Source organism: Mustela nigripes, chromosome 9 (genome assembly GCF_022355385.1).
Source record: "Mustela nigripes isolate SB6536 chromosome 9, MUSNIG.SB6536, whole genome shotgun sequence".
NCBI lineage: Eukaryota > Metazoa > Chordata > Mammalia > Carnivora > Mustelidae > Mustela > Mustela nigripes.
This window is the reverse complement of record NC_081565.1, coordinates 5,115,690-5,142,441: the sequence shown is the minus strand read 5'-3', so window position 1 is coordinate 5,142,441 and position 26,752 is coordinate 5,115,690. Positions and strand designations below refer to the sequence as shown.

The 26,752-nt window shown below is 49.1% G+C and overlaps 1 protein-coding gene across 4 annotated transcripts in view; it reads left to right on the top strand.

Moving 5' to 3' along the window:
- ABL1 (ABL proto-oncogene 1, non-receptor tyrosine kinase) overlaps nucleotides 1–26,752 on the top strand; it is a 137,341-nt gene that overhangs the window by 100,248 nt on the left and 10,341 nt on the right. For all 4 annotated transcript variants that reach the window (XR_009406228.1, XM_059410526.1, XM_059410524.1 and 1 more), the window contains exons 2-10: nucleotides 1,743–1,916; nucleotides 2,491–2,786; nucleotides 11,127–11,399; nucleotides 18,584–18,668; nucleotides 19,381–19,558; nucleotides 21,597–21,781; nucleotides 23,982–24,134; nucleotides 25,744–25,833; nucleotides 26,130–26,294. Coding sequence is in view for 3 of the 4 variants with exons in the window: in XM_059410526.1 (XP_059266509.1) it covers nucleotides 1,743–1,916; nucleotides 2,491–2,786; nucleotides 11,127–11,399; nucleotides 18,584–18,668; nucleotides 19,381–19,558; nucleotides 21,597–21,781; nucleotides 23,982–24,134; nucleotides 25,744–25,833; nucleotides 26,130–26,294 (1,599 nt within the window). In the remaining variant the exon portion in view is untranslated. The remainder of the gene's footprint in view (nucleotides 1–1,742; nucleotides 1,917–2,490; nucleotides 2,787–11,126; nucleotides 11,400–18,583; nucleotides 18,669–19,380; nucleotides 19,559–21,596; nucleotides 21,782–23,981; nucleotides 24,135–25,743; nucleotides 25,834–26,129; nucleotides 26,295–26,752) is intronic.

The window sequence follows — 26,752 nt, the reverse complement described above, 5'->3', positions numbered from 1 at the left end:
AGGTGCCCCCCAAAGAGATATTTTAAAGAATGCCGATTCCTGTAAGTTCTCCAGGTGTGTTTCTGGAGGTTAGCCTCATTCCTCAGATGTCTTAGGTGTCTCCAGTGGTTTGGTTTATTTGTTTTGTTTTTGTTTTTGTTTTTTTGAGAAGTGAATACTGCAGAATCAGGCCCATCCCTGAGACAGGTGTCATTGCCCAAGAAAAGATGTTTTGGGAGTTCTCTAAATCCATAAAGAAGGAACATTTAAGTAATTTTTAAATTTTTCTTTTTTTTTTTTTTTTTTTTTTTTTAAGATTCATTCATTTTAGAAAGATTGAGTGCAGCCGGGGAGGGGCAATGGGAGAGGGAGAGTCTGCTGTGCGCAGTCTAATGCGGGCCTTGATCCCACACCCTGAGATCATGACCTGGACTGTAACCGAGTTGGACACTCAACTGAGTCACCCAGGCACCCCTCAGTAAGTTTCTTATCATTTGGGAAGATTAGAATTTCCCCTTTTCCTCCTTTTATAAATAAAGTTTGATTGCTTATTGTAGTTTCCTTAAATGAGTATTTAGATTTCAACCCATAATATCCTGTGACTATAAAGACCTATTTATCACTTTCTAAGACTCTGTCTAAGGGCAACTGGGTGACTCATTCGGTTGAGTGGCCCACTCTTGATTGTGGCTCAGGTCATGATCCTGGGTCGTGCTCAGCGTCGAGTCTGCTTGTCCCTCTCCTTCTTTCCCCCACTCTGCTCGTGTGCACCTCCTCACTCGCTCTCTCTGGCTCAGATAAATAAATAAAATCTTTTTTTAAAAAACCTACTTGGATTACATTTGCTGGTTAAAAAAAGCTCACGTGTATATCACAGAAATTCTAGTAAGGTTGAGCGTAGTTCAAGAAAAAAAAGGAAGAAGAAACTTCAGGAAAAGATAATGAACTGTTTGACCCAGTAGTGAACATTAGCCACATGTTCTTAATACAAGAAATGTTGATTGGTGTGCAGCTTTTACCACTTACCTATATGCGAAACATGAAGGACTTTGTTATTACAGAGTGGAAGGAACTTACTAGTTTTCACAAAGTAAAAGACATGTAACAAAGGTCGTATTTGAGAGTGGAGAGCGAGCTGGAAGGAAGGGTAGGATGAGACTACTCTAACCTTGGGAAGGAAACCGCTGAGAGACACTGTCTATAGCTGAAGAACAAGAAATAAAGTCTATGCAAGTCTGTTAGTGAAAATACGAAGGTAACTGGTAGAGAGGCTGGCTGGCGTGGGACAGCACAGCTGTTGGCCTCTGGGTGTAGGGGAGATGGGCATAGAAGGTGTTTGTCCTTCATTATAAGCCTTTCCGTCTTATTTGGTTTTTTAAATTATGTGCACGTATTAACTTTGACATGTTTTTAAATGTTTTTAAAGAAACTTGTGTTACATGGAAGCAATGGCAAAGACGTATGAGGACAGACTATTTCCAATTTTAACTGAGTTCATTTTGAATTAATGAATTTAACAAGCTGAACCTATTTGGGAACAGTGATTCCCACCTTGGAATGAAAATAATATTTTTCAGAAGATTTGGGGAAGGAAGAGTCCATTTTTATTTTACCGCCTTTCTTATTATTACACGTAGATGTTGAGAAATGAAATAGATTAGAAATGTATAATGATGGAAACAGACTTTTTTTTGTTTCTCAGAATAAAACTAACTTTTCCCCCCAATTCTTCCTGTTTCTTCTGTTTCCCCTTTGTCTTCCAGAAGCCCTTCAGAGGCCAGTAGCATCTGACTTTGAGCCCCAAGGTCTCAGCGAAGCAGCTCGTTGGAACTCCAAGGAAAACCTTCTTGCTGGTCCCAGTGAAAACGACCCAAACCTTTTCGTTGCACTGTATGATTTTGTGGCCAGTGGGGACAACACCCTAAGTATAACTAAAGGTAAAAGGGCTGTGGACCACTGCTGGTGCTTGCAAGAGACAGAAATCAGAGGAAACTGTGGCTTGACTAGCTACCCCTTTGCCTAGCGAAAGAGTAGCTTTAAAGATCAGATTGCAGAGACATCAAAGAAAAGAAAAGAAACACCTAGCATCTTTATAAGATGCTTTTCCTTAAAAAGAAGAGTTCCTGTACAATAGTCTTAGAAAAACAGAGCATCATAGTGAAAAGAATGCCTGGACCGAGCACTGAAAATGCCTTCTTTTTTCTTTCTTTTTTAAGAAAAAGTACTTTTTTCCCTAAGAAATTTCATTATGCTAGGAACAGAACACTTGACTAAACCTAATAGATTTTTGAAAACTGAGGCTCTGTGTTTTTTATTCAGTGCCAACAGGAAGCTTCATCTATAAAGTGTACTCTTCTGTACACTTATAAATGCATTTGTTTATGTGGATTTGTTAAAGAGAAGTAGGAATTTAGGGATTTGGAGATTTTGGGTAATCCTGTATGAATAAATGGGAATGAACGAAGCCAGCTTTTATAAAGCTAATGTCTGATTTGATTCTCTTCTTCTAAGGTGAGAAGCTCCGGGTTTTAGGCTACAATCACAATGGGGAGTGGTGTGAAGCCCAAACCAAAAATGGCCAAGGGTGGGTCCCAAGCAACTACATCACACCAGTCAACAGTCTGGAGAAACATTCCTGGTACCACGGGCCCGTGTCCCGCAACGCAGCTGAGTACCTGCTGAGCAGCGGGATCAACGGCAGCTTCTTGGTCCGGGAGAGCGAGAGCAGTCCTGGCCAGAGGTCCATCTCGCTGAGATACGAAGGGAGGGTGTACCACTACAGAATCAACACTGCTTCCGATGGCAAGGTATGGGGCCTAAGCCGGGGGAGCTGCTGGACTGCGGGTGTTCAGCTTTGGCCAGGAGGACCCAGGGCTCCTGATGCTGCGGTTGAGAAGCTATCACAAATCCCAAACAGGAAGATGCTTGAAGGCAGCATCTTCAAGTAGATGCCGCAGGCATCGCTCTGTTAGCCTAGGAAAGACACTCTGTTGAGGACCAGTCATGTGATGTTACAAGTCCAGGGGCCTGGTGTGGCTCTCTGCCTGTCCTGCTGGAGTTTTGTTGCTAGCTGTTTTGTAAGATGGGAATTCCTGCTAGGTTTGGGATATACTTCTTAAATTAGGATTCTTCCTTTTTAAAAAATCGCTTATTGTGCTCGTAATTCATCTTCTATGCAATAATAAAAAAATTGCAATAATAAATGGATAATTTAAGGGGCGCCTGGGCATCTCAGTGGGTTAATAAATGGATATTTTTAAAGTAAAAGACCCACCTTAATAGCACTTCCCAAATAAGCATGGTACCTGCCGTTCTTCCCGTAAATCTGTGTGTACCTGCGTGCGATTACACACACACACACACACACACACACACACAGTTGTTAATCATGAACGAGGTCCCATTGTACCCGTTGTAGATTTCCAAACCCAAACCGTAGTTTTGTAGATGCGTTGAATGTACAGTTTTCTAAATTTTTAAATTTTTTATTTTTAAAGATTTTATTTATTTATTTGACAGAGGGAGAGGGAGAGGGAGAAGCAGGCTTCCCGTCGAGCAGGAAGCCTGATGGGAGGCTCGATCCCAGGACCCTGGGATCATGACCTGAGCTAAAGGCAGACACTTAACGACTGAGGCACCCAGGCACCCCAAATATACAGTTTTATTGTGACATTTATATGAACAATGCTCAAGAGTCCATGAAGGAAAAGGAGGGTTTAACATTTTTCAGGTTCTTCCTAGTGACGGACACATTTTTCAGGTTCCTCCTGGTGACAGGCACATTTTTTAGGCATCCGCTCATTTAAACCTCACTTCGGTCCTCAGGGTGGAGGTCACTGTGATCTGCGTTTTTGCATTAAGGAGTTGGGGACTTAAATGGGAGGAGGTATTTTGCCCAGAATCACCTCATGTGCGACTGGGGAGCACGGCTTGGACCCGCTGTCCTCCCTGAGGTACCGTGCCGTCATCCGGGGTGCAGACGGGTGGGTTACTGGGCAACGTCGAGATGGTGGATGTGTTTTTTTAATTAATATGTAATGTGTGCACATGGTTAAAAAAAAAAGATGAAATAGATTACAGTGAGAATCTGTCTCCTAATTCCACTCCCCTTCCCAGAGGCAACCCCTGTAACCAAGTTTCTTTCAGAGTACCCCACTGTATGTATATGCTTTTATATATATATATATATATATTTTTTTTTTAAGATTTTATTTATTTACTTGTCAGAGCAAGAGAATGTACAAGCAGGAAGGGCTGCAGGCAGAGGAAGAAGCAGGCTCCCCACTGAGCAAGGAGCCCGATGCAGGACTCCATCCCACAACCCTGGGATCACAGTCTGAACTTAAAGCAGATGCTTAACCGACTGAGCCACCTGGGCATCCCTGTACTTACATTTTTTAAAAAAACACAAATGATGCAGACGTCACACTGTTTGGATCTTACTTTTCCCACCAGCATTCACTGAAGATCGCTTTACAGTAGCACACGTGTAGAGCTGCCTCATTCTTATTAATGACTGCTTGTGTGGATGGACTATCCTTTATTGAAGCAGTGCCCTACGGGTCGACTTTTAGGTTCTTTCCAGTCTTTTGCTGTTACAAATAACACTGCTCTGAGGTGGCTTTCAAACCATTAAAAAAAATATCTTGGCACGCTGTATAAAAGCATTTACATCAGCACCTAGTACTCAAACTAGTAACAAAAGGTTCTGGAAGCCTTCCTCACCCTCACTGTATGTAATGCACTCTGATATTTCGTATTCCCTTCTGTTCTGTCTCGTTTTTTAAAAAAGTTGTGGTCAGAATCCACTAAGTTTAATTCTCTAGACACACGTACACGTACATGAGTCATGTTTTGAGGGGTCTCTGTGCCATTTACTAAATTTATCTTTTCCTCTGTATTTGAAATATACCAAATTGGCATAGGGTGGGTCATGTACATGTGTGGGTCATGACCTGCACTGGGAACGTGTTGTACACCCTTTGTGTACAGTGTCAGTGTATGCAAGATAAGGCGCTAGAACTGACGGGAGGTTTTGTGCGTTTAGAATTTGTGTAGATGTCGTCAGATTACCTTCTGTAGAAATTGTACAGATGTGTTTACTCACCCTGTTGCTGGTGAGAAACGGAGCTTCCAGGAGAAACAGGAGTGCATCTTCCCTCCACCTCAACAGTGCTGTCAGGCTTGTGGGAAACATCTGTCACTGATTGGTAAAGATGGTCTCATTATATTTAATGTACATGCTTCGTGTTTTGAGGGATCCCCGTGCCATTTGCTAAATTACATTTTCGTGCAGATCTAAATACACCAAATTTACTTATACACTGAGATCTGTTGATGTACCCTCTGTTCTCTTCCAATATTAGACTTTTATTTGTTATAGTTGTATATGTTTTAATGTGTGATAGAGCTAGTTCCCCTCCTTGTAGTCCTCTTAATATTTTTATGGCTATCCTCAAACATTCATTTGTACCACACAAATGCACATATATCTCTCTTTTTAATGTTCTTCTCTTGTTTTTCCGCATGTCTCAAAGTCTTCTGGCCAAAGCCCTTATTGCTGATATCTAGTGCTTTCCATGATGGCAGAGGTCTTTGTACCCAGCATGGCCACTTGCTGATGTGTGACTAGAGATCAGCCTTACCACCTTGCCTTTTGGGTCCTCATTCTTCTCCCAGATGTGGAGCTAGGTCATTCCATTCTGCAGGACATACTCCAAGTGGGGGGCCCTTTGAAACCTTGCCTTCAGCCCACAAGGGTTCCTCTCTCGTGAATTAGAACACCAGAGCACACCGCCCATGAGGGAGGTGATTTCCTGGAGCTGACAGCTTGCTTCCCATCTGTGCTGTTTATCCAAGGCAAACCATGCCGCCTCGCGGTAATCAGTTGAGGTTTGTACTGAACAGGGTAATGGTTTCTTTTCCCTGGAGTTGTTTAACCAGCATCCTAGGAACAGATTCAGGCAGGCATGATCTAGTTTGACAACTCATTAGCCGGGGGTCGGTCCAGAATAGCGCTCAGAGGGAGAGAGCAAGGCCTGCATGTGGGATGCATGATTCACAGAATTCGAGAAAAGCTGGTATGTGCCAGGGGAGCACAGGGAGCTCATTTAATCAGGCAGTATCCACCACTGGGCAACTCATCCAAGTGTCCTAGGCCTGCTGCCTCCTCCTCACCCACCCACCCTGGCAGACTCGCCCGTCAGCTGTCCGAGCACCTGGAGACGCCTCAGCCCGCGGGGTTATCAGTTCCGGCCATCTGCAGAGGCGCCTCTCTGTGAGGGCTGCACTCGAGGGGCTGTGCTGGGTGGGATCGTATTCCTGGAATGAGCGCAGCAGTATCCGAGGTATTGGGGGAGGTACTACAGCAACGCATGAGACAGTGTGGCTCGGCGCTGAGAAAGGCTTGCATAGCAGAGCCTTGATGCAATCCTTTTTGGATTTCTAAGGGGAAAACTTAAGGTTGGTAGGAGGGACAGGCTGGGGTTGCATAAGCTTAATGCTTATTTTTCAAATAGCTAATCTTTAGAAAACAACTGAATTTAGAAGATTCTTCTCTAAGGCCCCGAAAGATTTCTTTTTGCCTCCACCCTCCCGGCCCTGATGTACTTCTGTTGTTGTGTCCCTGAGCTTCTGCGGCCATTGCGGCCACTCAGTCGGCCCAGGGCTCCGGGAGCTTCGAGCTGGACTGTCACAGGGGCCATACCAAACTGAGCCGTTGCTGCTCTGAGGAGTCTCCACAGTCTGGAAAACCTCCCCATCCCCTGGGATGCGATTGTCATTCTCAGTGCTCTCCGAGTTCACTGTCTCCTGCCAGCGCAGTGGAATTAAAGGCTGATTTTCCTCCACCATCTGCCTGAATCATTTTTAGTTCTTCTGGTTATTTGTGTCTACACTTTATTTACTTTTGTGGGAGGCCACTGTCAAGTTCCACAGTTCCTTATACCCCGTGATAGAGTCTTTGCTTTTCTTCAAAGAGGTTCCCAGGTGACATTCATTTTCACGGTCTGCTGAAGTGACAGGGTTGGGTTGACAGGAGAGGAATTTGGGCTTCAGCTTTAGCAGAAGCGGCAGGATAGGCCAACTGTATAACCTCTTGAATTTTTAAAAATTACCCACCCTGACAGTGGCTTGGCAGGTACAGGCATCCCAGTGAAAAGTCTGCTGAAACATGGCTGACCTTCCCTTGTCGAGGAGACTTTGAGCATTATTAAGTACTGCTTAATTATTAATTATTAAGCCCTGCCCTGCTGCACTGCGCCTACACTGTCAGGGTAATAATGTTGCTTCCTGGCCCAGCAGCCTGTAACCAGTAGTACATCCAGGGTGGTCTGAGGCAGCTAAAAGGGGCACCATTCCCGAGCACTGATAAGCTGGTAAGTCTGGCTGTCAAGAAGAACACTGTTTCTGGTGCGTTTCTTCAACAAGTCCTATCTTTAGGGTTCCTGCATGATCAGCAGGAGGCCCAGTCCTGGCTGAGCACCCAGAGTGTCTATATAACCAGGTGCGCACAATGACATGCCGTTCATAACGCTAATTTACACTTTATTCTCGGAACATGCCAGGAATTCCTGATGCGGATTCCCCAGTTCACTAGCAAAATGCTCAAAACTCGGAACTAATCAGAAGGAAGCCAGCAGACCTGACTGTTAGAAGGTGGCCGTGTGGTGCATTGAGAAGGGAGAGGAGTTTTAATATTTAACAAGTGTTGGAATGTAAATTTTATGTTGAAAGATGAACTAAGTCACGGGGTCTATAAATCTAATTATTGAGAAGGATAAAGTAGGTCCGCTCAGTGAAACCTCCCACAACTCTGAAACCTCTTAACAGGAGAGCCCATGCGGGAGTCGGACGAGACCAAGAACAAGTTCTGCGTAAACTAGGGCCAGGCGGAGCCGTCAGCATTCTGTGTGACGGAAGGAGCTTGGTCCTCGGGTTGGGGAGCACTCCTTTCACGCTGATGGGGGAGAAGTAGGTAATGAGCCTTGCTCCCGGTGACCAGCCCCAGGAGCCCCCACACTGCGCTAGTGATGTCCGAGGGGCAAGGGGTGCTCTAATCCCAGGGAGTGCCTTTTGGGAGAGGCTCCACGCTCTTCTCTGCGCTTCATGGCAGCAAAAACAGTGGCAGCTGAACTCCCCCCAAAAGAAGAGGGCATGGTACACTTGGCATCCACAGTGAAGTCACTGGATGACTGACAGACTTTTCCAAAGAGGGGTGGGATCAGGGGCTGTCCCCACATCCTACTTGGTCTTCTCCGTGAACTGCACTTGTGTCAGCAATGCCCACCTACAGGAGTGCCCTGTACATCAGTGTATGGACATCAGGCAAAGCGCAGGCTTAGTGGCACTGACTTCTGCTCCCCGCCTCCCCCAGCACCTCTCTGCGCTCTTCTGGGCCGTAAGTGAAACTGATCAGCTGTCCTAGAGCAGGTCACTTAGACTAAGGTGCCCCGAGGTGTGAGTGAGGCCTCCGAGTGGGCCTTCGCTCACTCTGGAAGGTCCTGCCACTGAAGGGCACCATCTTGCAGAGGGACACGTCCCCAGAGCTGCGGGATCCTTCTGGACAATTCTTGGGTTGCTCAGAATTTTATTTTAGTAGGATTGCAACCAGAAGATTGTAAATTACAGGGGCACCTGGGTGGCTCAGTGGGTTAAGCGTCTGCCTTCAGCTCAAGTCATGATCTCAGGGTCCTGCTTTCCCCTCTCCCTCTGCCACTCCCCCTGCTCGTGTGCACGCATGTGCACTCTCAAATAAATAATTTAAAGAAAAAAAAAGATTGTAAATTACAAAACTCTAAGTCAGAGTTTGCTCTTCCCTTGCCTGAGTTTTAAAAATCTGTTTATGTTATCTCCCCAAGCAAAAAATTAAAAAAGGAAGAAAGAATTCTGTTTACTTTCTTGAGGGTTATAAATGGGATCGACTCATGTATTTGTTAATATTTTCTTCTTTTAAAATATTTTAATTATCTATTATTACAAACATACAGGAATTGATGGAGCCTTCCATAACCAACCCTGCCATGTTTTTCAGGCTTTTTCTTCCTTTTTCTGTTTTTCAGTAATGGAGATACTGTAGCTACAGCTCTAGTACAACTGATCCTGTTCCTTTTTCTCCCTCCTGCCCCACACATCACCGCTATTCCAAACCCAGTTCCTCCTCTATCTCAGTAGTCAGGGCAAGTTGTGATTTTTAACCTTTTTTTTTTTTTAAGGATTTTGTGTATTTATTTGACAGAGAGAAACACAGAGAGAGAGGAAACACAAGCAGAGGGAGTGGGAGAAGGAGAAGCAGGCTTCCCACCCAGCAGGAACGCAGTCGGGGCTTGGTCCCGGGATGCTGGGATCATGATCTGACCAAAGGCAGACACTTAATGACTGAGCCACCCAGGCGCCCAAGTCCTCTTTTTTTTTTTTTTAAGATTTTATTTATTTATTTGACACATCACAAGTAGGTAGAAAGGCAGGCAGGGTCGGGGGGGGCGGGGAAGTGGGGAAGCAGGCTCCCCGCTGAGCAGAGAGCCCAATGCAGGGCTCGGTCCTAGGACCCTGTGATAATGACCTGAGCCAAAGGCAGAGGTGTGACCAACTGAGTCCCTGGAGTCATCATTTTTTTTTTTAATTTTTTTATTAACATACAATGTATTATTCATGGAGCTGTCATTTTTAATGTCGCCCCCCACCTTCCGCAGTCGCTGGCTGCCCTTCTTGAGTTAGTAGGTTTGGTTACTTGCTGTCCCCCTGGAGCCTGATGTCCTGTTTGGATTTTTTTTTTTTTTTTAAGATTTTATTTATTTATTTGTGAGAGAGAGAGTGAGAGCGAGCACAGGCAGACAGAGTGGAAGGCAGAGTCAGAGGGAGAAGCAGGCTCCCTGCGGAGCAAGGAGCCCGATATGGGACTCGATCCCAGGATGCTGGGATCATGACCCGAGCCGAAGGCAGCTGCCTAACCAACTGAGCCACCCAGGCGTCCCTCCTGTTTGGATTTTAATGTGGAATTGTTTTTTTGCAAAGGAAGCATTCCCTCACCACCTCACTGAAACAAACCAAAAAAGAAAAAAAAATAGCTGTCCCCATCCACACTTGCTTTCTGTCGGCCTGTCGGCCTGTCAGCCTGCTCCTGTCCCTCCCTCCTTCCCTGGTGCATCCAATGAGAATGACAGGTGCATGAGCTCTGTGCATGGGATCACGCCCACTGTAGATCTCAGAGGGAGGCTTGCTTGCGCTGGTGTCTGAAAGCCCCTTTCCTGCCTCCCCCACAGTAGAGGAGGCTGTGTGGCCCTAGTGTGGCCCTCCAGTCCCCCGCCCCCCACACTCATCCCTGCAGCGTGCTGACAGACAGGGCATCCCACAGGGGCATCCGGCTGGGGTCGCCGAGTCTGGGCTGCCGAAGCTTTTTAGCCCAAATTGAGGATGTGAGAATGAGAAGAAGATTTATGTTTTGTTTAGTGATTTCCATCTCTGATGACTATGTAGTTCTGGATAATTATATAATTATAAATAATAATTAGAGGTTTTAGGTAATAAGCATAATGATTTTTTAAAAATTTGCTTTCTTTTTTAATCAGCAAATAGGTACTAAGTTGTGTTCTTCACTAATTTAATCACCGACTATTTATTGAGTACATATTACGTGCTATGTATTTCTTATTCTCCCCATTGGGGACACAGGATTAAAACAACTTAGGGCTCTGCTCTCATGAAGCTGACATTCTAGGAGGTGTTGACAGTAAGTAATCGACCAAATAAGCAGGATAAGTACAATGCAGAGAAGTAAGAGAGGCGATATGATGACTAGTGCTAGGTGATGACCAGGTCAGGTGACTGCAGTGACACTGACATTTATGCCAGGCTCAGGATGGTAAGAGAGAACCAGGAATGTGGTGATTAGGTGGCTGGAGGATTTCAGGCAGAGGGAGCAGCAGATGCAAAGGCCCTGAGGCATTTTGTTACACCTTCTGCTTTAGCAAGTAAATTACAGCATGTGTAGAGAAACACAACATGGGTGGTTTTCTGCACACTGCGTCCTGCGTGGAGAGCTGTCTGTCTGAGGGGTTGCTGTGCACTGACAGGCTCAGCAGAGCTGGTTTATCAGAGTTGTTCGGGTTTGTGTGCACTCTGCGGGCTGAAAGCTGTCCTGTTTCCCTCAGCTCTACGTCTCCTCAGAGAGCCGCTTCAACGCTTTGGCTGAGTTGGTTCATCATCACTCGACTGTGGCCGACGGGCTCATCACCACTCTCCATTACCCGGCCCCCAAGCGCAATAAGCCCACCATCTACGGCGTGTCCCCCAACTACGACAAGTGGGAGATGGAGCGCACGGACATCACCATGAAGCACAAGCTGGGTGGAGGCCAGTACGGGGAGGTGTACGAAGGCGTGTGGAAGAAATACAGCCTGACGGTGGCCGTGAAGACCTTGAAGGTAGGCCTGGGCCTGCCGCGGCTAGATCCAGCCCGCCCTTGCCTGCTTGCGGCTCTCTCGGTGGCCTGCCCCTGTGCTCAGGTCTGAGGGGGGTAACCAGTGCCCAGGAAGTGCCTCTGTGGGCCTTTCTTCAGACGGGTTCAGCCCCTCTCCCTGACTTCATCCGTGTGCCAAGAAGGGCTGTGGTTTTTGGTGTAAAAAGATGAGTCATTTGGAGAAGTGTTTTCATTATATGGCAAGATTCTTTTAAAGCCGTGGGTTTCCGTTCTCTCTGTGTGGCATTTGGATCACTTCCTATGAGAGTTAAAAGGAGGAAAAAAAACTAAGTTTTGAAAGAAGGGGATTTAACCACAACGCATTTGACTGTTCTGTGGATTTTTGTCGGCAGATTTGAAAGGCAGGAGCATTGGGTGTTCTAGCAGGTTTCAGTTCTGTGTGGTGTGAGTGCAGGCCTCTGGAAATGGAGGTGTAGAAAGGCCTGAAGGAAGCGTCAGGGCTCCCTACTGACTCAGGTACCAGAGGGTCATTCTTGTTAACTAGGACTTTTCGCCCTTTCCGCTCAAGCGTGGGGTTTGTAGTTTTCTGGCGGATTTGATGTCCTTTAAAATCTTGAGGCTCAAGCACAGGTTTTGCTTGCGACTGTCTTTGCCTTCCACATGTGAGCTGAGCTTTTACCCGTGGCCAGAGCATCCCCTAGTGTTGACCTACGCTATTTTCACTTGCTTTAAAGGAACAATTACACTGACAACGTGCACAGGGATTGAGAGAGGAGGCAGTCCTGTAGCCACTGGACAAGAAAAAGAATGGAAACATCCATGACTGGGAGGAAGGGATCCAAGTGTGTGCACACACTTCTGTGGAGTCTGTGGGGTGCACACTTGGAGACCCCTGGAGCCGGATCACCTTTTAGGGCTTCTGTTATTTCCCTGCTGCCTTTACTCAGAGGCACAGTAAAGTGGAAATTATGGGTTCTGGTTGACGTAAAGTGACTCTTCAGAGAAAGGATTGTGTTCTTTAGTTCTAGAAACCAAGGGTGGCTTGCTTCCTGGCACTCTTATTGATTGTGTCCCCTTAGATCAGTCCTTTGGGCAGGACTGACACTTGTAGGTTGCGGAGTGGGGGTAACATGGTTTGGGATCACCTTGAGGACTCCTGGATACTTTCCAGGCATGGTTTTTTAAAAACACAATAAGCATTTATCGAGTTCCTTCCTTCTGTTTGCCTGACCTTGGGCTTAACCCTGAGATTGTGAAAATAGACTTCTTTCCTTCAGGCTAGTCGAGGTAGTGGAACAGTGTAGCTAGGAGGAGAAATGGGCACTATGACAGGAACCGCGGTGTGGTGTGGTAGGTGCCAGGTTAGAGGCAGGAGCGGGGTGCTGTCACACCGCCTGGGAATAAGGTTTTGGCGGGGGGAGTTACTGGTGAGCTCTACTTGTCAGGGAGAGAGCACGAAGGAGACCATACGTTGGTGCCATAGGGGAGGAACAGGAGTTGGCCGGGGGAACGGAGGCCTGGACAGAGGCGGAGGGTGAAGAGCCTGTGCGGTCACAGAGGGTTTGAACTGCCTGAGGAACTGGGATTTTATCCGGGAGACAGTGGGGTGCACTGGGTGCACAGATGATTGGATTTGCACTTCACAAAGGTGGCTACGTTGGCGAGCCATAGAAAACACGAAACAGCCGTTGTCCCACCTCCACCAGACCAGGTGAGGCCGGGGAGAAAGGCATGTGCTCATGCTCCAGCATCACTTTGGCACTGGACTGAAGAGCAGCCCCGGCTCTGGGTCTTGACCAGCTTGAGAAACTGTTAAAGGCCCAGGCAATACCCACACATTTGCCAGTATTTGCAAAAATGAAACAAGAAAGAACAGAAGCACAAAATACACTAGGTTTCCATCCAGGGAAGGTGTGTCTGAAAGCTTTAGAAAGAGTGAGAGTTTGCACAGCTTGAAATGTGGGGGAAACACAGCCCAGCAGTGGATACTGTGGTATTGTTTCCTGAGCAACTGAAGATGGCCATTCCAGAGGAGGGACCCCTCCTGGAGGTCACTGGCAGTGGTGGCTTTCTTATACCAGTGAATCCCAATTATTTGGAAGTTGTGTGCATGTTAGAATATATTTCTCTAATGTTGTATTATTAAACTTTTATTATACTTTTAATGGTTTTCCCCAAGAGCTTTATTAACTTTATGGTCCCACAGTTGGGGGGAAAAATTACAGAATCTAATTGCATGGATTTCTGGGAGTCGTCACCTCTGCTGATAGCTAATTAGGGAAAAGGAAATGCATCATATTCTAGAGATGTTTGTCAACCCAACATACCGTATGAAGCAAATGCTAAATAAATTACCCCTTTTTTCGCCTCCCCTGCACAAAGCACATCTCTACGGTAGGTTTCCCACTTGTCAGATGAGATCAGTGTCATGGTAGGTTTCCCACTTGTCGGATGAGGTCAGTGTCACGGTAGGTTTCCCACTTGTCAGATGAGGTCAGTGTCACTGTTCGGGGCATTTGTTTCCACTGGAGACGTTGAGAACTTTGGGTTCTCAATGACAGTAATGGCTCATCCTTATTGAGCTCTTGCTACGTGCCCGGGAGGGTGGGACACTCCATCTGTAGCCTCTCCTTTAATCCTTTCGACCACCATAGGGGAAGGGTCCTCCTGTGGTCACTGCTTCGGGCTTGAGGAAACTGCACTGGAGGGAGGCAGGGGAACTGACCCAGGCATCCTGCCTCAAAGCCCAGCTCCGTTCCTCTTTCCTTAATTGTCACTCTGCTGCTTATTCCTCACACACCATGAAAAACACACAAACCACAGTTCCGAGTCCTAGAGATCCCCTTCCCTGCCCACACTCACTTGCCCTTCGGCTGCAGCTGGATCTTCCCTTCTCTCCAGGACCCAGCTGGGCACCTGAGTCTCCGTTGTCTCCTTCCCCCTCTGCCACCTATTTTGTGTTGCTGACCCGTCTTGAGGCGGCCCAGGAGGCAGCAAAACTGTGCTTTAACCCGGGCTCCGTAGTGATCCACCAGGCCGCACTGGGTCCTGTAACGTCTGGGCCCGAGACCAGAAGAGACTGGGAAACAGGAGTGAACAAGGCTGCCCTCTATGGGTGGGAAACTGGAATTAAACCAAAAGCCTCCTGAAGGGAACTGCTGGTTTGAGTTCTGACATAATTCAACAGGTCCTAGGCTTACCTTTACCTGTGTATTATCGGTATCACAGGCGGGACGTGCCTAAGAGAACCAGCTGTCCAGTAAAGAAAGCCCCACATTTCAGATGAGCTGTATTCCAAAAGTCTGTTTATAAGTCCCTTCCCCCCCCACCATGAAACGGTTCTGGAAGTCATAGAATTTGGGGAAGACTACTGTTGATCTAGTGGCATTAGGATTGACTCTTAAGCTACTGACAGATTTACCATTAAAGTCGTGGGAAGTGACATTGTTGAAAAATGTTAAGACTTAAAGTTGTACTTGGTTCTTTACCTCTTTTTCAAATAGGTTAATATACGCACATAGTGTCTTCTGCCTTGATTTGTGTGACTTTCCAGAAAAGTCTGTGAGGGGTAACTTTCTGAACCATGTGGCAGCATGCTGTCGACACGGCCCCGTGCCTTCTGGTGCCCGCATACGTGCAGTCGTTCCTCGTCAGTACGCGTAAGGCGCTCTTGTTCGTGCACGGATGTGTCTAACATAAACCAGCCTTCCGCGCACATTGGTGTTCTTCCCCACCCTTTGCTATTACAGACCGTGCCACGGGGATTCTTCTTGCTGGATATGTGGGGACTGTCCTAGTGGTCAGCTCCCCAGGGTACGCTAGATCGAGGAGCAGGTACCAGTTTGCACTCGACCGGCACTGGTAACCCTGCCCTTGCCTACACGGTCTGTTTGGGTTTGGCTTTTGTTTGCTGTATTTCCCCCAGGAAGCTGGTCCTGTTAGAGAGCTCCAGAAACGAGCAGAGAAGGAAGGGCTCCATGGCAGCACTGGACAGTCACGTGCTCTGGCTCTCTGGCTCCCCGAGGGGGCTGTGCACAGGGAGAGAGGCGGCACATCTCAGAACGCACTGTCACCATGTTGCTCGCTTGTTCTGGCTGTGAGCTAGGTACACCTGTGTGTGTGAGGACCAGCATTCGGGGGTTCTGTGGGAGGTGGTTTCTTATGCACCTGGTTGGTGAACCCCCTTCCTCGGCCTGGCTCAGGAGCTCCACCCCATCTCTGTGGGCTGTGGGATGGCCCTTCACTGTGGTGGTGACCTTGCTCACCTCACATTTGGTTGAGAACCAGGGGCAGGTGTGGAAACTGAGCTCTCTGTGGACCCTGCTCCAGGACTGTGGTCCCTGCTGGGACTCGGGGAGCCATGAAGGGCACTCAGGGCTGTGTAGCACCAGTGACACGAACGCTGTTCTTGGTTAATGCTGTGAAATGCCTCTGCTGGCGGGGAGGCCAGTGAGCAGAAAGGCTGAAGCTGGATGGAAAACACCCGTGACATCTTGGGTCCAGAGAATGTGTGTCTGTGAGACACAAACCAAAAAGCAGTGTTAACTAAAGACCCAGCCTGTCTCTCATATAAGCAATGTATTTAGCCTGATCGCAGGGACAGAGATGACTGTCTTCATTACAGTAGTGGGTCCCGCTTGCCGAGTCCTGCCCACGAGGCGGGTGCAGCTTTTCTCCCTGTTTGTGGACTGGAAGGGGACATGCCGAGAAACCTCCCTTACCTGGCTTGTGAGTGACTAAGCATGGCCACGCCGTGGCAGGGCTTGGTCTGTGTAACTCAGAAGCCACCCTCTTAACCACCCCCTGTACCGGCCAGGCCCTGGTGTGCATCTGGGCCAGGCCGGTCAGTCCTCGTGAGGAGAGCTCGGCTGGCCCATCGCCCTCCCAATAGACAAGGCCGGAACTCAGTCTTTACTCGCTGTTGCTTTGCCCTCATTGATCAGAGTTCATTTTATTTTACTCTGTAAATGGAAGACCTTTCCAAAAAAAAGATGGAAGATTTTTAAATTAAAGTCAAGGAATAGAACAGGATAGCACGGGGTGGGGAGCGGTGTTGTTTCCAGTTTAATACAGCTACAGAAGTCTGAGGCTGCTGGTAGTATCTGTTATATAAATTGAACCAGGCCTGATTCCAGCAGGGGGAGACACGTTCATGCCAATTGTCCTGTAAGAAAAAAACAAGGAATTATTTATACCACACATGTACGTGCGTGTGTATGAATGAGGGGAGAGCAAGACAGACAAAAAGAGGACGCGGTGCCTTTGAAAGCCCTCTTGTTCCTTCTGCATGTCCACGCCTCTCAAGATCCAGACCAGACATGGTTCTTTCAGAAAAGAGTCCGTAGCTATCAGGGCACGTGTGAAATGATTTCACTGTGGGTGGTTTATTATGTGGCACTTTAAAAGGAAAACTCCACTTGTCTAGAAAGCTTTATTTGACAGCTGTGTTTTGAAGGTGTTGCTGGCCAGGCAAGGTTCTTAAAGCCCCTGGTCCTTACGTGAGCAGCATCGGCTCTCCGACTCCAGCAGGCGTGTGCTCTCCAGCCTCGGCATTAGCGTGTCACCCGGCGGATCAGAGCCTTCCACGCACCAACGGCACAGCCTGCAGAGCATGTTAAGGAGCAGAGAGGACTCGGAAGAATTGAACAGCCAATGGGGCCGTGGCAGGGACGAGTTCTTGTCCCCCGTAGAGCTTGACGCGGAGACTACAGCAGTGGTTTATTGACATTAGAGTAGCTGACCGTTGTTAAGGAGCGATAAATTGTTTCTGAGTCTCACCCTCCTAAAACCCTAAGCTGAGTGGTAATGGGCTGACCTGTGTCCTCAGTGGTCATGCCTGGGCTTTAACCATGAGTGACCGCAGCCAGGACACGCTAGGCAGAGGATGGCCTGTGCTCTGCAAGTCTTTGCACGTGCGGGGGCGGCAGGAATGGCGCAGCCTCGGTGATGCTGCGGTGAGGGCGTGAGCTCATTGTCTCCCAAGGCACAGGTACAATGTGTAAGGTGCCACATTGAAAGTACGGTGGATAAAGGGGCACCTGGGTGGCTCAGTTGGTTAAGTTGCCGGCTTTTTTCTAGCTCGGGTCATGTTCCCAGGGTCACAGGATCGAGCCCCACGTGGGCTCTGCACTCAGCAGAGAGTCTGCTAAGGTTTCTCTCTCCATCTGCCCCTCCCTGTGTACGTGTGTGTGTGTGTGTGTGTGCGTGTGTGTGTACATGCGTTCTCGCTCACTTACTCTCAAATAAATCTCTTTAAAAAAAGGGGGTTCCTCTCAGGCGAGTCTAGTTTTCCAGATCACTTCCCATCCACCATGGAGCCTTCCTCTCCAGACAGACGTAGACTCCATGTTGAAACTTAGAGGGAGGCACCCTGCTTCTCCTGCTAGACTTTGTAGCTGGCCTCTTGCGACAGACACACCAGGTCATTTGCCCCCACCTGCTTGTCGCTGTGGTGGCCAGAGGGCATCGGTTCTTTAAGTCAGAAGAGGTTCACCTGACGCAGGCCGCAGAAGGCTCCTGCGTGGTAGGGCCAACGCCGTGTGCGGGGCAGGGTGTGTGCGGGGCAGGGCACGCAGCCCTCCAGAGTTGAGCCCGACCCAGAGCACCTGAGGAAGTGCAGACAGGGCCTCCGGTATGATCTGGGCATTTGCGGATACCTCTGTCTCCGCATGGCATTTCGATCCGGTGAACTTGCTAGAACCTGATCTCATGAAGCCATCATCGGGGACTGTGGAGGTTTATTTCAGAACCTGAGGAAATCTGCCTCGTGGGTGGTGGCGATGGCTTCATCAAGGCGCCCGGGCCGCCACGTGCTCAGAATCCTGTGCCGTGCAGTGTCTTCTGTCATGTTTTGACGTGCGGGTCTTCTTTGGTTGGACAGTATCTTTTTGTGTCATCGGGGTTTTTTTGTTAATGTGAAGTGTCTTAGGACTGCTTGGAAACCAGTTATTCGTTAGGGAAGTAGAACCAGCCTCTCCATTGCAGCCCCTAGAAGCCAGTGGCCAGCATCTGTTTATTGGCCTGGGCAAGAAGTCACAAGGTCAGCACCGAAGGGAGAGCCGCCTGCGCACCCGGTGGCCGTTGGCGCGGTGGCAGCCGAAGCTCCGGATTGTACTGACCATTCAAGCTGTAGCTTCCCGCTTAAACACTGTCCTTGCTGAGACAGCTCCCCCCCCTTTTTTCCCACAGGAGGACACCATGGAGGTGGAGGAGTTCTTGAAAGAAGCTGCAGTGATGAAAGAGATCAAGCACCCCAATCTGGTGCAGTTGCTCGGTGAGTGCGCGGGGCTCTGGCGAGAGGGCCTCTTCGCTGAACCCCCCCCCCCCCCCCCGGGTGCTGCAGGTGCTGCGAAGGAGGTGAGCGGCCTGCAGCACGAGGATTTCTGCTGCGGGCGTCTGTCCTCTGCCAGCATGCAGCCCGTGGCAAAAAGGAGGCCGATGTGGGACGGCGTGGCAGGGGAGAGGGAGGGTTCCACACCCAGCATGGGGCCCAGTGAGGGGCTCGATCTCAGGACCCTGAGATCGTGACCTGAGCCATGCAGGTGCCTCCTGTTTTTTTTCTTAAGGGGGCAACGTTACTACTTTAATTCGATACCTAAAAGCAGATGTATGCAAATCTCCAATGGCTTCAGAGACCAGAATTTCCAGTCGTTTCACTGCAGTTACTCTGTAAGCAGACATGCCCGTGGTGGGGGTGAACTGACAGTGCTGTAGGCTGTTTGGCGTGTGCCCGACCTTTGCCTCTGAGCTTATTGGCAGCCTCTTCTGTTGGAGGTCAGGGGCCCCAGAGGAAGAGAAGAGCGCGGCCGCGTCCCTCCCATAGGAACGTGAGCACAAGCCACGAGTACTTGCAACTGTGGCAGAGATTTAGGGGCAGAGACAGAATCCATTTCAGGAGTCCTTTTCTGTTGCGTGGTCCTTTCCGGGGTTGGTGCACTCGGCCACGGCCAGGTCACCAAAGCCCTTGACGTTTCTCTTGTTGGCAGGGGTCTGCACCCGGGAGCCCCCATTCTACATAATCACTGAGTTCATGACCTACGGGAACCTGCTGGATTACCTGAGGGAGTGTAACCGGCAGGAGGTGAACGCCGTGGTGCTGCTCTACATGGCCACCCAGATCTCGTCAGCCATGGAGTACCTGGAGAAGAAGAACTTTATCCACAGGTAGGCGCCTGGTGGGGCAGCCCTCCCCGCAGAGCCACAGAGTGGCCATGGGGCCGGCCACCTTTTACAGAGAGCTCCAGCTTACGAGGTCTTTGGGCTCAGCCTTTCACCTTAGTGCAGGCAACACAGTGGGCCGTGGACCACAGGAGGCGCTGGGTTCCTGGCCTCGCCAGCTTCATGCATGCATCCAGGACCCAACTCAGCAGGCCTGGACCCTGGGCCCGCTGAGCAGTGGATCCCCGCACTAAGAACTATTTCCCGCAGCACCGTTTTGGACGACGTGGAATGCTAAATGAAGTTCATCAAAGGCATCCTTCCTGATAATCAGGCCCTGGGAAGCGGAGCGCGGTGGGCGCTCGTCAGGGATGCCCTCCTCCCCCGGGGTTGGCGGGGGGGCCGGCGTGGCTCCCACACGGGCTCGCGGTCACAGCCAGCGCACGGGCTCTTTGTGTTTCGCGGTTTCTCTCCTTTCTCTTTATTATCATTTCATTCTCCACTTAACTTGCTGTCCTCTGGCTCGGGGATGTTTCCATGATTGTCAGAACTGTGTATGTGTAGTTCTAAATTAAGCGGCTTTGCTGTTTTGAATCCTGGAGTGTTTTGACCTTCAAGCGTGCCACAATTACCTTGGTGTTCGCATTCCTTGCTGGTGGAGATGGCTTCCCAGCAGAATGACGGCCTGAGCAGGACAGGGCCTGACAGGCTTTGCTGGTGACTTTTATACACGATGTTCTCCACGCCACCGCTGTGAACTTTCCTACCCAATTACCTCAACTGTGGAGCCCGTACATGAGATTCCGTAGTGGGGAATAAGAGCAGCACGTGTGAAAGGCCGGCCGCTTCTTGTAAGACAGCGTTCCGGGGCTGCGCAAGAGCCTGATTCATGTGCTCCTGTCACTCAAGAAGGTGAACCCTCTGAGGCTGCAAATTGAGATTTCTTGACTTCTGGTTTGCTTTGCATGGCTAGATCCGCTCCTTTTTCATTTCATGAACTTAAAATGCTTTACCAAAATCCTATTAGGCACAAGTCTTCTGCATTTAATTTCCCTCTGATTGCTGGTGATCGGGCTATCTTAGGCAGACATCGCCTGAAGGTGCTGCCTCTTCTCATTCCTTCGTGCCGTTTTGCCTTGTGATTTCATGGTTAGCATCCACGGACCAGATATCAGACTCCCACCTCCCTGGGACAATCAGGAGGCGAGAAGAAGCTGATTATACAGGAGAGAATTTGTAGGATACGTCCGGATAAGCATCAGGAGGAAATAGGAGAGTGTGAAACACAATTTGGGAGGAAATGCTGTGGGCTTTTTTTTTTTTTTTTAATTTTTAATTTTTTAAATTTCTTTTCAGTGTATGAGAATTCATTGTTTATGCACCACACCCAGTGCTCCATGCAATACGTGCCCTCCCTAATACCCACCACCAGGCTTACCCCTCCCCTTCAAAACCCTCAGATTGTTTTTCAGAGTCCATAGTCTCTCATGGTTCATCTCCCCTTCCAGTTTCCCTCAACTTCCTTCTCCTCTCCATTTCCCCATGTCCTCAATGTTATTATTTCTTAGGGCTCCACAAATTGTGGGCTTTATTTTATTTTGTCCTTTATCAAGTGTGGATGGGCCCAGTGTAGATTCCATCTGATGGAAGTTGAGGATTGGCTGATGCCTTTGTTCCCCGTGCCTGGCATAGAGCTCTCCTAACCGAGCAGACCCTTGGTGACCACAGATGTGCAGGCATGAGTGGAAGCACTTTACATATTAACTCACAACCACTCACCACAGCCCTAAGAAGTAGGCGCTGCCGTGATCAGCTTCATTTAAGGATGAGGGTAACGGTGGCCCAGGGTAATGAACTTGCACCTCTTACCTTGGTGGGAGCTCAGGCGGATGTGAGGGATGAGCCGTGCTCCCGGTGGGGTGCTCACACGTGTTCCCCAGGGGACTGGACCCTGCCGTCAGGAGCGTGCCTTTGATCACTGGTGATGGGTTGGTGAGGCCGGGAAAGCTGGCCACACTCCCGGATAAACGCTTTCTTTCCCCAGAGATCTTGCTGCCCGAAACTGCCTAGTAGGGGAGAACCACTTGGTGAAGGTGGCTGACTTCGGCCTGAGCAGGTTAATGACCGGGGATACCTATACCGCCCATGCCGGGGCCAAGTTCCCGATCAAGTGGACAGCGCCAGAAAGCCTGGCCTACAACAAGTTCTCCATCAAGTCCGACGTCTGGGGTAAGGGCTGCTGCTGCTCGCGGTCAACCCTCCCTGCCGGGGCGGCTCCGTCTCCTCTTGTCCTCACTCCTCTTGCCTTTTCTCTGCCTCTTTCTTGCTCCTTCACTTCTTTTCCTTTATTCCTGAATTTTTTATTTTTTTTCTCACTTGATAGTCTTTACTCCTGTTTTCTCTCCAAGGTGAAGTAAAAGCCAGTGTTTTCTTCCAAAATAATTCAGCTTAACTTTTTTTCTCCCCCACTAACTCACCGCCTTCATCCGAAGCGTGCTCCTTGGGTTTGCAGGGGCAGTTAGCCAGCCCTGCAGGCACACAGGGTCCTCTGAGCAGGGAAGGCCGTGTCGTTTGGTTTGGGCTTTAAATAGATTATTGCCCTTGGAAGCTTCACCTGCCAGTACTTAGATGTTTTGTTCAAGAACTTCCTATTGTGGCAGGTCGTAAGCATCCACTGAAGAAGGCGGAGTTGCACCGTGGGCCCCGTGCACACATCACCCCCCTTCCTGGCCGTCAGTCGTGGTTCTCCTGCAGCCTTGACCCCGCCCCCGCCCCAACGGTTTTGAAGCAGATCCCAGATAGCGTATGATTTTGTTCATAAATATTTCAGTAGGAGTCTCTCAAAGATGGCTCTTTATTCTTGTAGCCACAGTGCCCCTCCTCCCCATATTGACAGTAATTCCTGAGTATCACGATGCAGTCAGCGTTTGCATTTTCCAGCTGAGCCGTAAAAGTCCTACTTCTCCTAGCTGCTTGAGCTGAGATCTGAGCACTGTTCACACCAGGCAGGCGGTCGGTGCGCCCTCTGTGCTGTCCGGTCTAAGCTCCCACCCCGTCTTTCCACGGCCTTTGCTGTCTGTTTGTTAAAGAAACCCCCTCCTGGGTCCTTCCACGTCTCCCACACCGCATCCCGCGCTGTAATTCAGTGTGTTCCTCTGTCTTCCGTACTCCTGGTATGTGCGCAGCTGTGGCTGGTCCACCGGGTCATCCTCGGGTCTGACTTCTTTTCAGCAGGACAGCGTCATGCGCCATCGTGTGCTGTTTAATCAAGCCAGTGCTGGGCTCCATTATCCCTCCCGTGTGATTTTACAGCTCCTGATACCCAGTGCCTAGATCTGCTGATCTGTTAGGGGTTGCGGAGTGGTGCTGCTCTAATTCTGCCACTCCTCATTCACCCGTTAGCTTGGCGCTTCTGTAAGAAGAAACCGTCCTCTGCTGTTTGGTTACTCGGGGGTACAGTTTGTTTAGAAAAAGCAGCATCGTTCGCTTCCTTGCTGTTGTTCACCCGTGTTCACACAGACGAGTTGGTGTTTTAATGCCTTCCAGTGATGACCAAGTAGATTTGGGGGTTTTTTCTTTTGTGACACTATTATGATATAGGTGTATATAAAATATAGATGTGACATGGTTGACTATGTTTTAACCCACTGCAGTTCTTTTTCTTCTTGATACTTTGTCTCTTATATGGCCAGTGGGAACTGCAGATTGCTCCTGGTCCTTTTGACAAAACCCTTGTAGTCGTTAACAGTGTCCGTCTGGGGCCATAAAGATATTCCCGGTCCGTTCCATGTCCTGGACCTGAATCACCCATTTCTCCAAGGAGTCCTGTGCACCAGTGGGGGAAGAGGCAAGAGGGAGAGAATCCCACGCAGACTCCATACTGAGCATGAAGGCCTACACAGGGCTCGATCTCATGACCCTGCGATCCTAATCTGAACTGAAGTCAAGAGTCCTATGTTTAACCACTTAAGCCCCCCAGGTGTCCCAGTTTTACATGATTTTTATGAACTGTTTGGAGTTAGAAGGGGCCTTGGAGAGGATACTGTACACGAGAGAGGAGAGGAGGCTTGTTTTAGACACTTAGCTAGCCGATCTCAGAGCTAGGAGTAGAAATAGCCTCTTGACTTCCAGCCGTCGGGGTCCTCCACCGTAAATCCCAGCACGGTGGTCTCATTACATCAGAGACACTGGCAGGGCTGATCAACCCAGTTTCTTCCCCCCATTGAGCTCGTTGTGGAGTGGGGAGGGTGTTAACTGAACGTCTCCTTCTGTTCTGGGCTGTTGGTCATTAAGAGCCTAGCAGGATGTCCCTGGGCTGCTTCTGAGGGCGGAATTCTCATGTGCGCTACCTAGGTTTAGCCAGTTTTAAGTGCAGGAGAGTTCCATTTCATACACCTTCAACAAGCTCTGTCTTTCTTTTTTCTCGTAGCTTTTGGAGTATTACTTTGGGAAATTGCCACCTATGGCATGTCACCTTACCCAGGAATTGACCTGTCCCAGGTGTATGAGCTGCTGGAGAAGGACTACCGCATGGAGCGTCCGGAAGGCTGCCCGGAGAAGGTCCACGGACTCATGCGAGCGTGTGAGCCTTGCCCAGTGGTGCCAGAGGGCCGTGTGGGGGCCGTGTGGGCTCCGTGCGGGCTCCGTGCGAGGGGCCGCGCGAGAGTGTGTGCGCCCCGTGCGAGTGCTCCCCTTCCTTCCCTGCCTCTCTCGATCCACTTTCTCCAGAAGCAGCCAGTGTGGCGGTTAGGTCCACACTCACCCATACTGTCCTCCGCGCTTCTGTACCCACTGTTTACACGTAGCGATTACGTGGGAGGGGGGGTTTTGGTTTCTTTTTAATGCAAAAATGGGATTGATGGATTCCAAGCTTGGATTTCTTATTAATAAATACAAATTCCTGGGCCCTGCCTTCGAATATCCTGCTGTAGTAGGCACATGCTCCGCTGACGTCTAGCTAGTTGGTTTTATTATGTATATATTTATATAAGATCATTCCCTCAACTTTTTTTTGCACGTAGCTGTATGACAGGCATTATCTTTTGGTCCGCATTTCAAAGGTATCTCTCCCTCTCCCCACCCCCTTATTTTTATATAGTTGTTTAGCTTCCCATTAAATGACTTATTCATTCATCTAAAACCATTTTGGTAGACATTTGGTTGTTTCACATATTTGTTTGGCTTTTGCCATTACTAGGAAAGCAAGGATGAACCCCCTTATATGTATACCTCTGTGCATTATGCTGGTATTTCTAAAATAAAGCAAATAAAACCAAAGTTAAACCATTGGTTCAGAGGGCTATTTGCATTTTAAATTTTGATAGGTTTTACCAAATTGTTTTCCATGGAAGGTACCCCCCCAAAAAAAGGTACCACTTCTCCCACCAGAAGTGTAGGAGAGTAACTGTTCTCACCAACATGGGGCTTTATCAGTCCCTAATCCTCACATTAATCTTGGGGCACCTGAGTGGCTCAGGTGGTTAAGCATCCAACTCTTGATCTCAGCTCAGGTCGTGATGTCAGGGTCCTGAGTTTAAGTCTCACATTGGGTTCCACACTGGGCATGGAGCCTACTTTTAAAAAAAAAAAAAAAATCCTTGTGTTAATCTTGTCTTAATTAACATTTCTTTACTGATAAGGAGTTCAGACTTTGATAACCCAGAAGTAAGGGTGAACTAGAAAGCAAGCCGTTTGACTTAGTGATTCTCTGCAATTGTTAGAGTGGGGCTGGGGAAAAGACTTATAAATGTAGTTCTTGCTGTCACATCTCTCTGGGGCTTTACAATCCATATTCCTGCCAATATCTAAAGTCTTTTTGAATTCTTAATGTCTGTAATAGGACACAGTGACATTTGTCACTTTAACTTGTCACAGCAAAACATGGTTAGCAGGATTGGGGGTTTTTTTGTGTTTTTTGTGTTTTTTGGGGTTTTTTTTTAAGATTTGAGAGAGCACGAGTGGGAGGGGCAGAGGGAGAAGGAGAAGCAGACTCCCTGCTGAGCAGAGAGCCTGCCGTGGGGCTCAATCCCGGGATCCTGAGATCATGACCTGAGCCAAAGGCAGAGCCGTATCTGAGCCACCCGGGCATCCCTGGGGTGCTTCTTTCATTACCAGACTTTCCTTAAGAACTGCTAGACCCCCGCTTATTAGCAGGGCCTCATGCATGGTCTGACTGTTTTTCGTGTGTCCAGGTTGGCAGTGGAATCCCTCCGACCGGCCTTCCTTTGCTGAAATCCACCAAGCCTTTGAGACGATGTTCCAGGAATCCAGCATATCAGATGGTAAAGTGCCCATTCCTGGGGGTGCCTGCAGTGGGGTGAGAGCTTGGAATGGAAGGGGACAGCGAGTTCTCTGAGACCAGAGAGCTGGGCAGAGGTGTTGGGCGTGGAGCTGTCTTGCAGCCATGCCGGACTCTGAGAAGTACCGAGGGTGATTTTCTCAGTATCTGTATCTCTTCTGTAACTGTGCATGAATGAGCTCTCTTACTCGAGGGGGAGAAAAAGACGGAAAACACCAGCATACCAAACTGACACCATTACTGATGGCTGCTGATTTTTGGTGTGGGTTTTGTTCATAGAAGTGGAAAAGGAACTGGGGAAGCAAGGTGTGCGAGGGGTTGCGAGTACTTTGCTGCAGGCCCCGGAGCTGCCCACCAAGACCAGAACCTCCAGGAGAGCTGCGGAACACAAAGACCCCACTGAGGTGCCTGAGACGCCCCACTCCAAGGGCCCGGGAGAGACCGGTACGTCCCCTGCCCCCAGCAGACACCCAGGGGCGTCCACCCCCTCAGGGCCAGTACAGGCAGATGGGAAGCAGTAAGAGAGCCTGCACAGAGGGCAGGCAAATTCCTCGTTAGTGATCCAGCTTTGAAAAGTGGAAGGCTCTCCCCTCCACACAGCGTCGTGCCCCTCCTTCTGGGAGTCCTTAGGAACCGCCGGCTTCAGCAGTTACTCTGGTCAGGTGGGCACAGGTGCTTATGAAGCCGACTGAGAACAAACCCGCCTTTTCATGTATTATTCACGGCATTGGTGGTTGCTTTTGCGGGCGCCGGAACAATAATAAATATTGAACCAAACGAAGAGCAGCTCGTTGCGAAGTGCGGAATGAAAGCTCCCTAGAACTGACGGAGCCAGGGGACACCCGCAGCGCAGCGCCAGTGTCCACACATGGTCTCTGAGAAAAGACTGGCGGCCCCCGTTC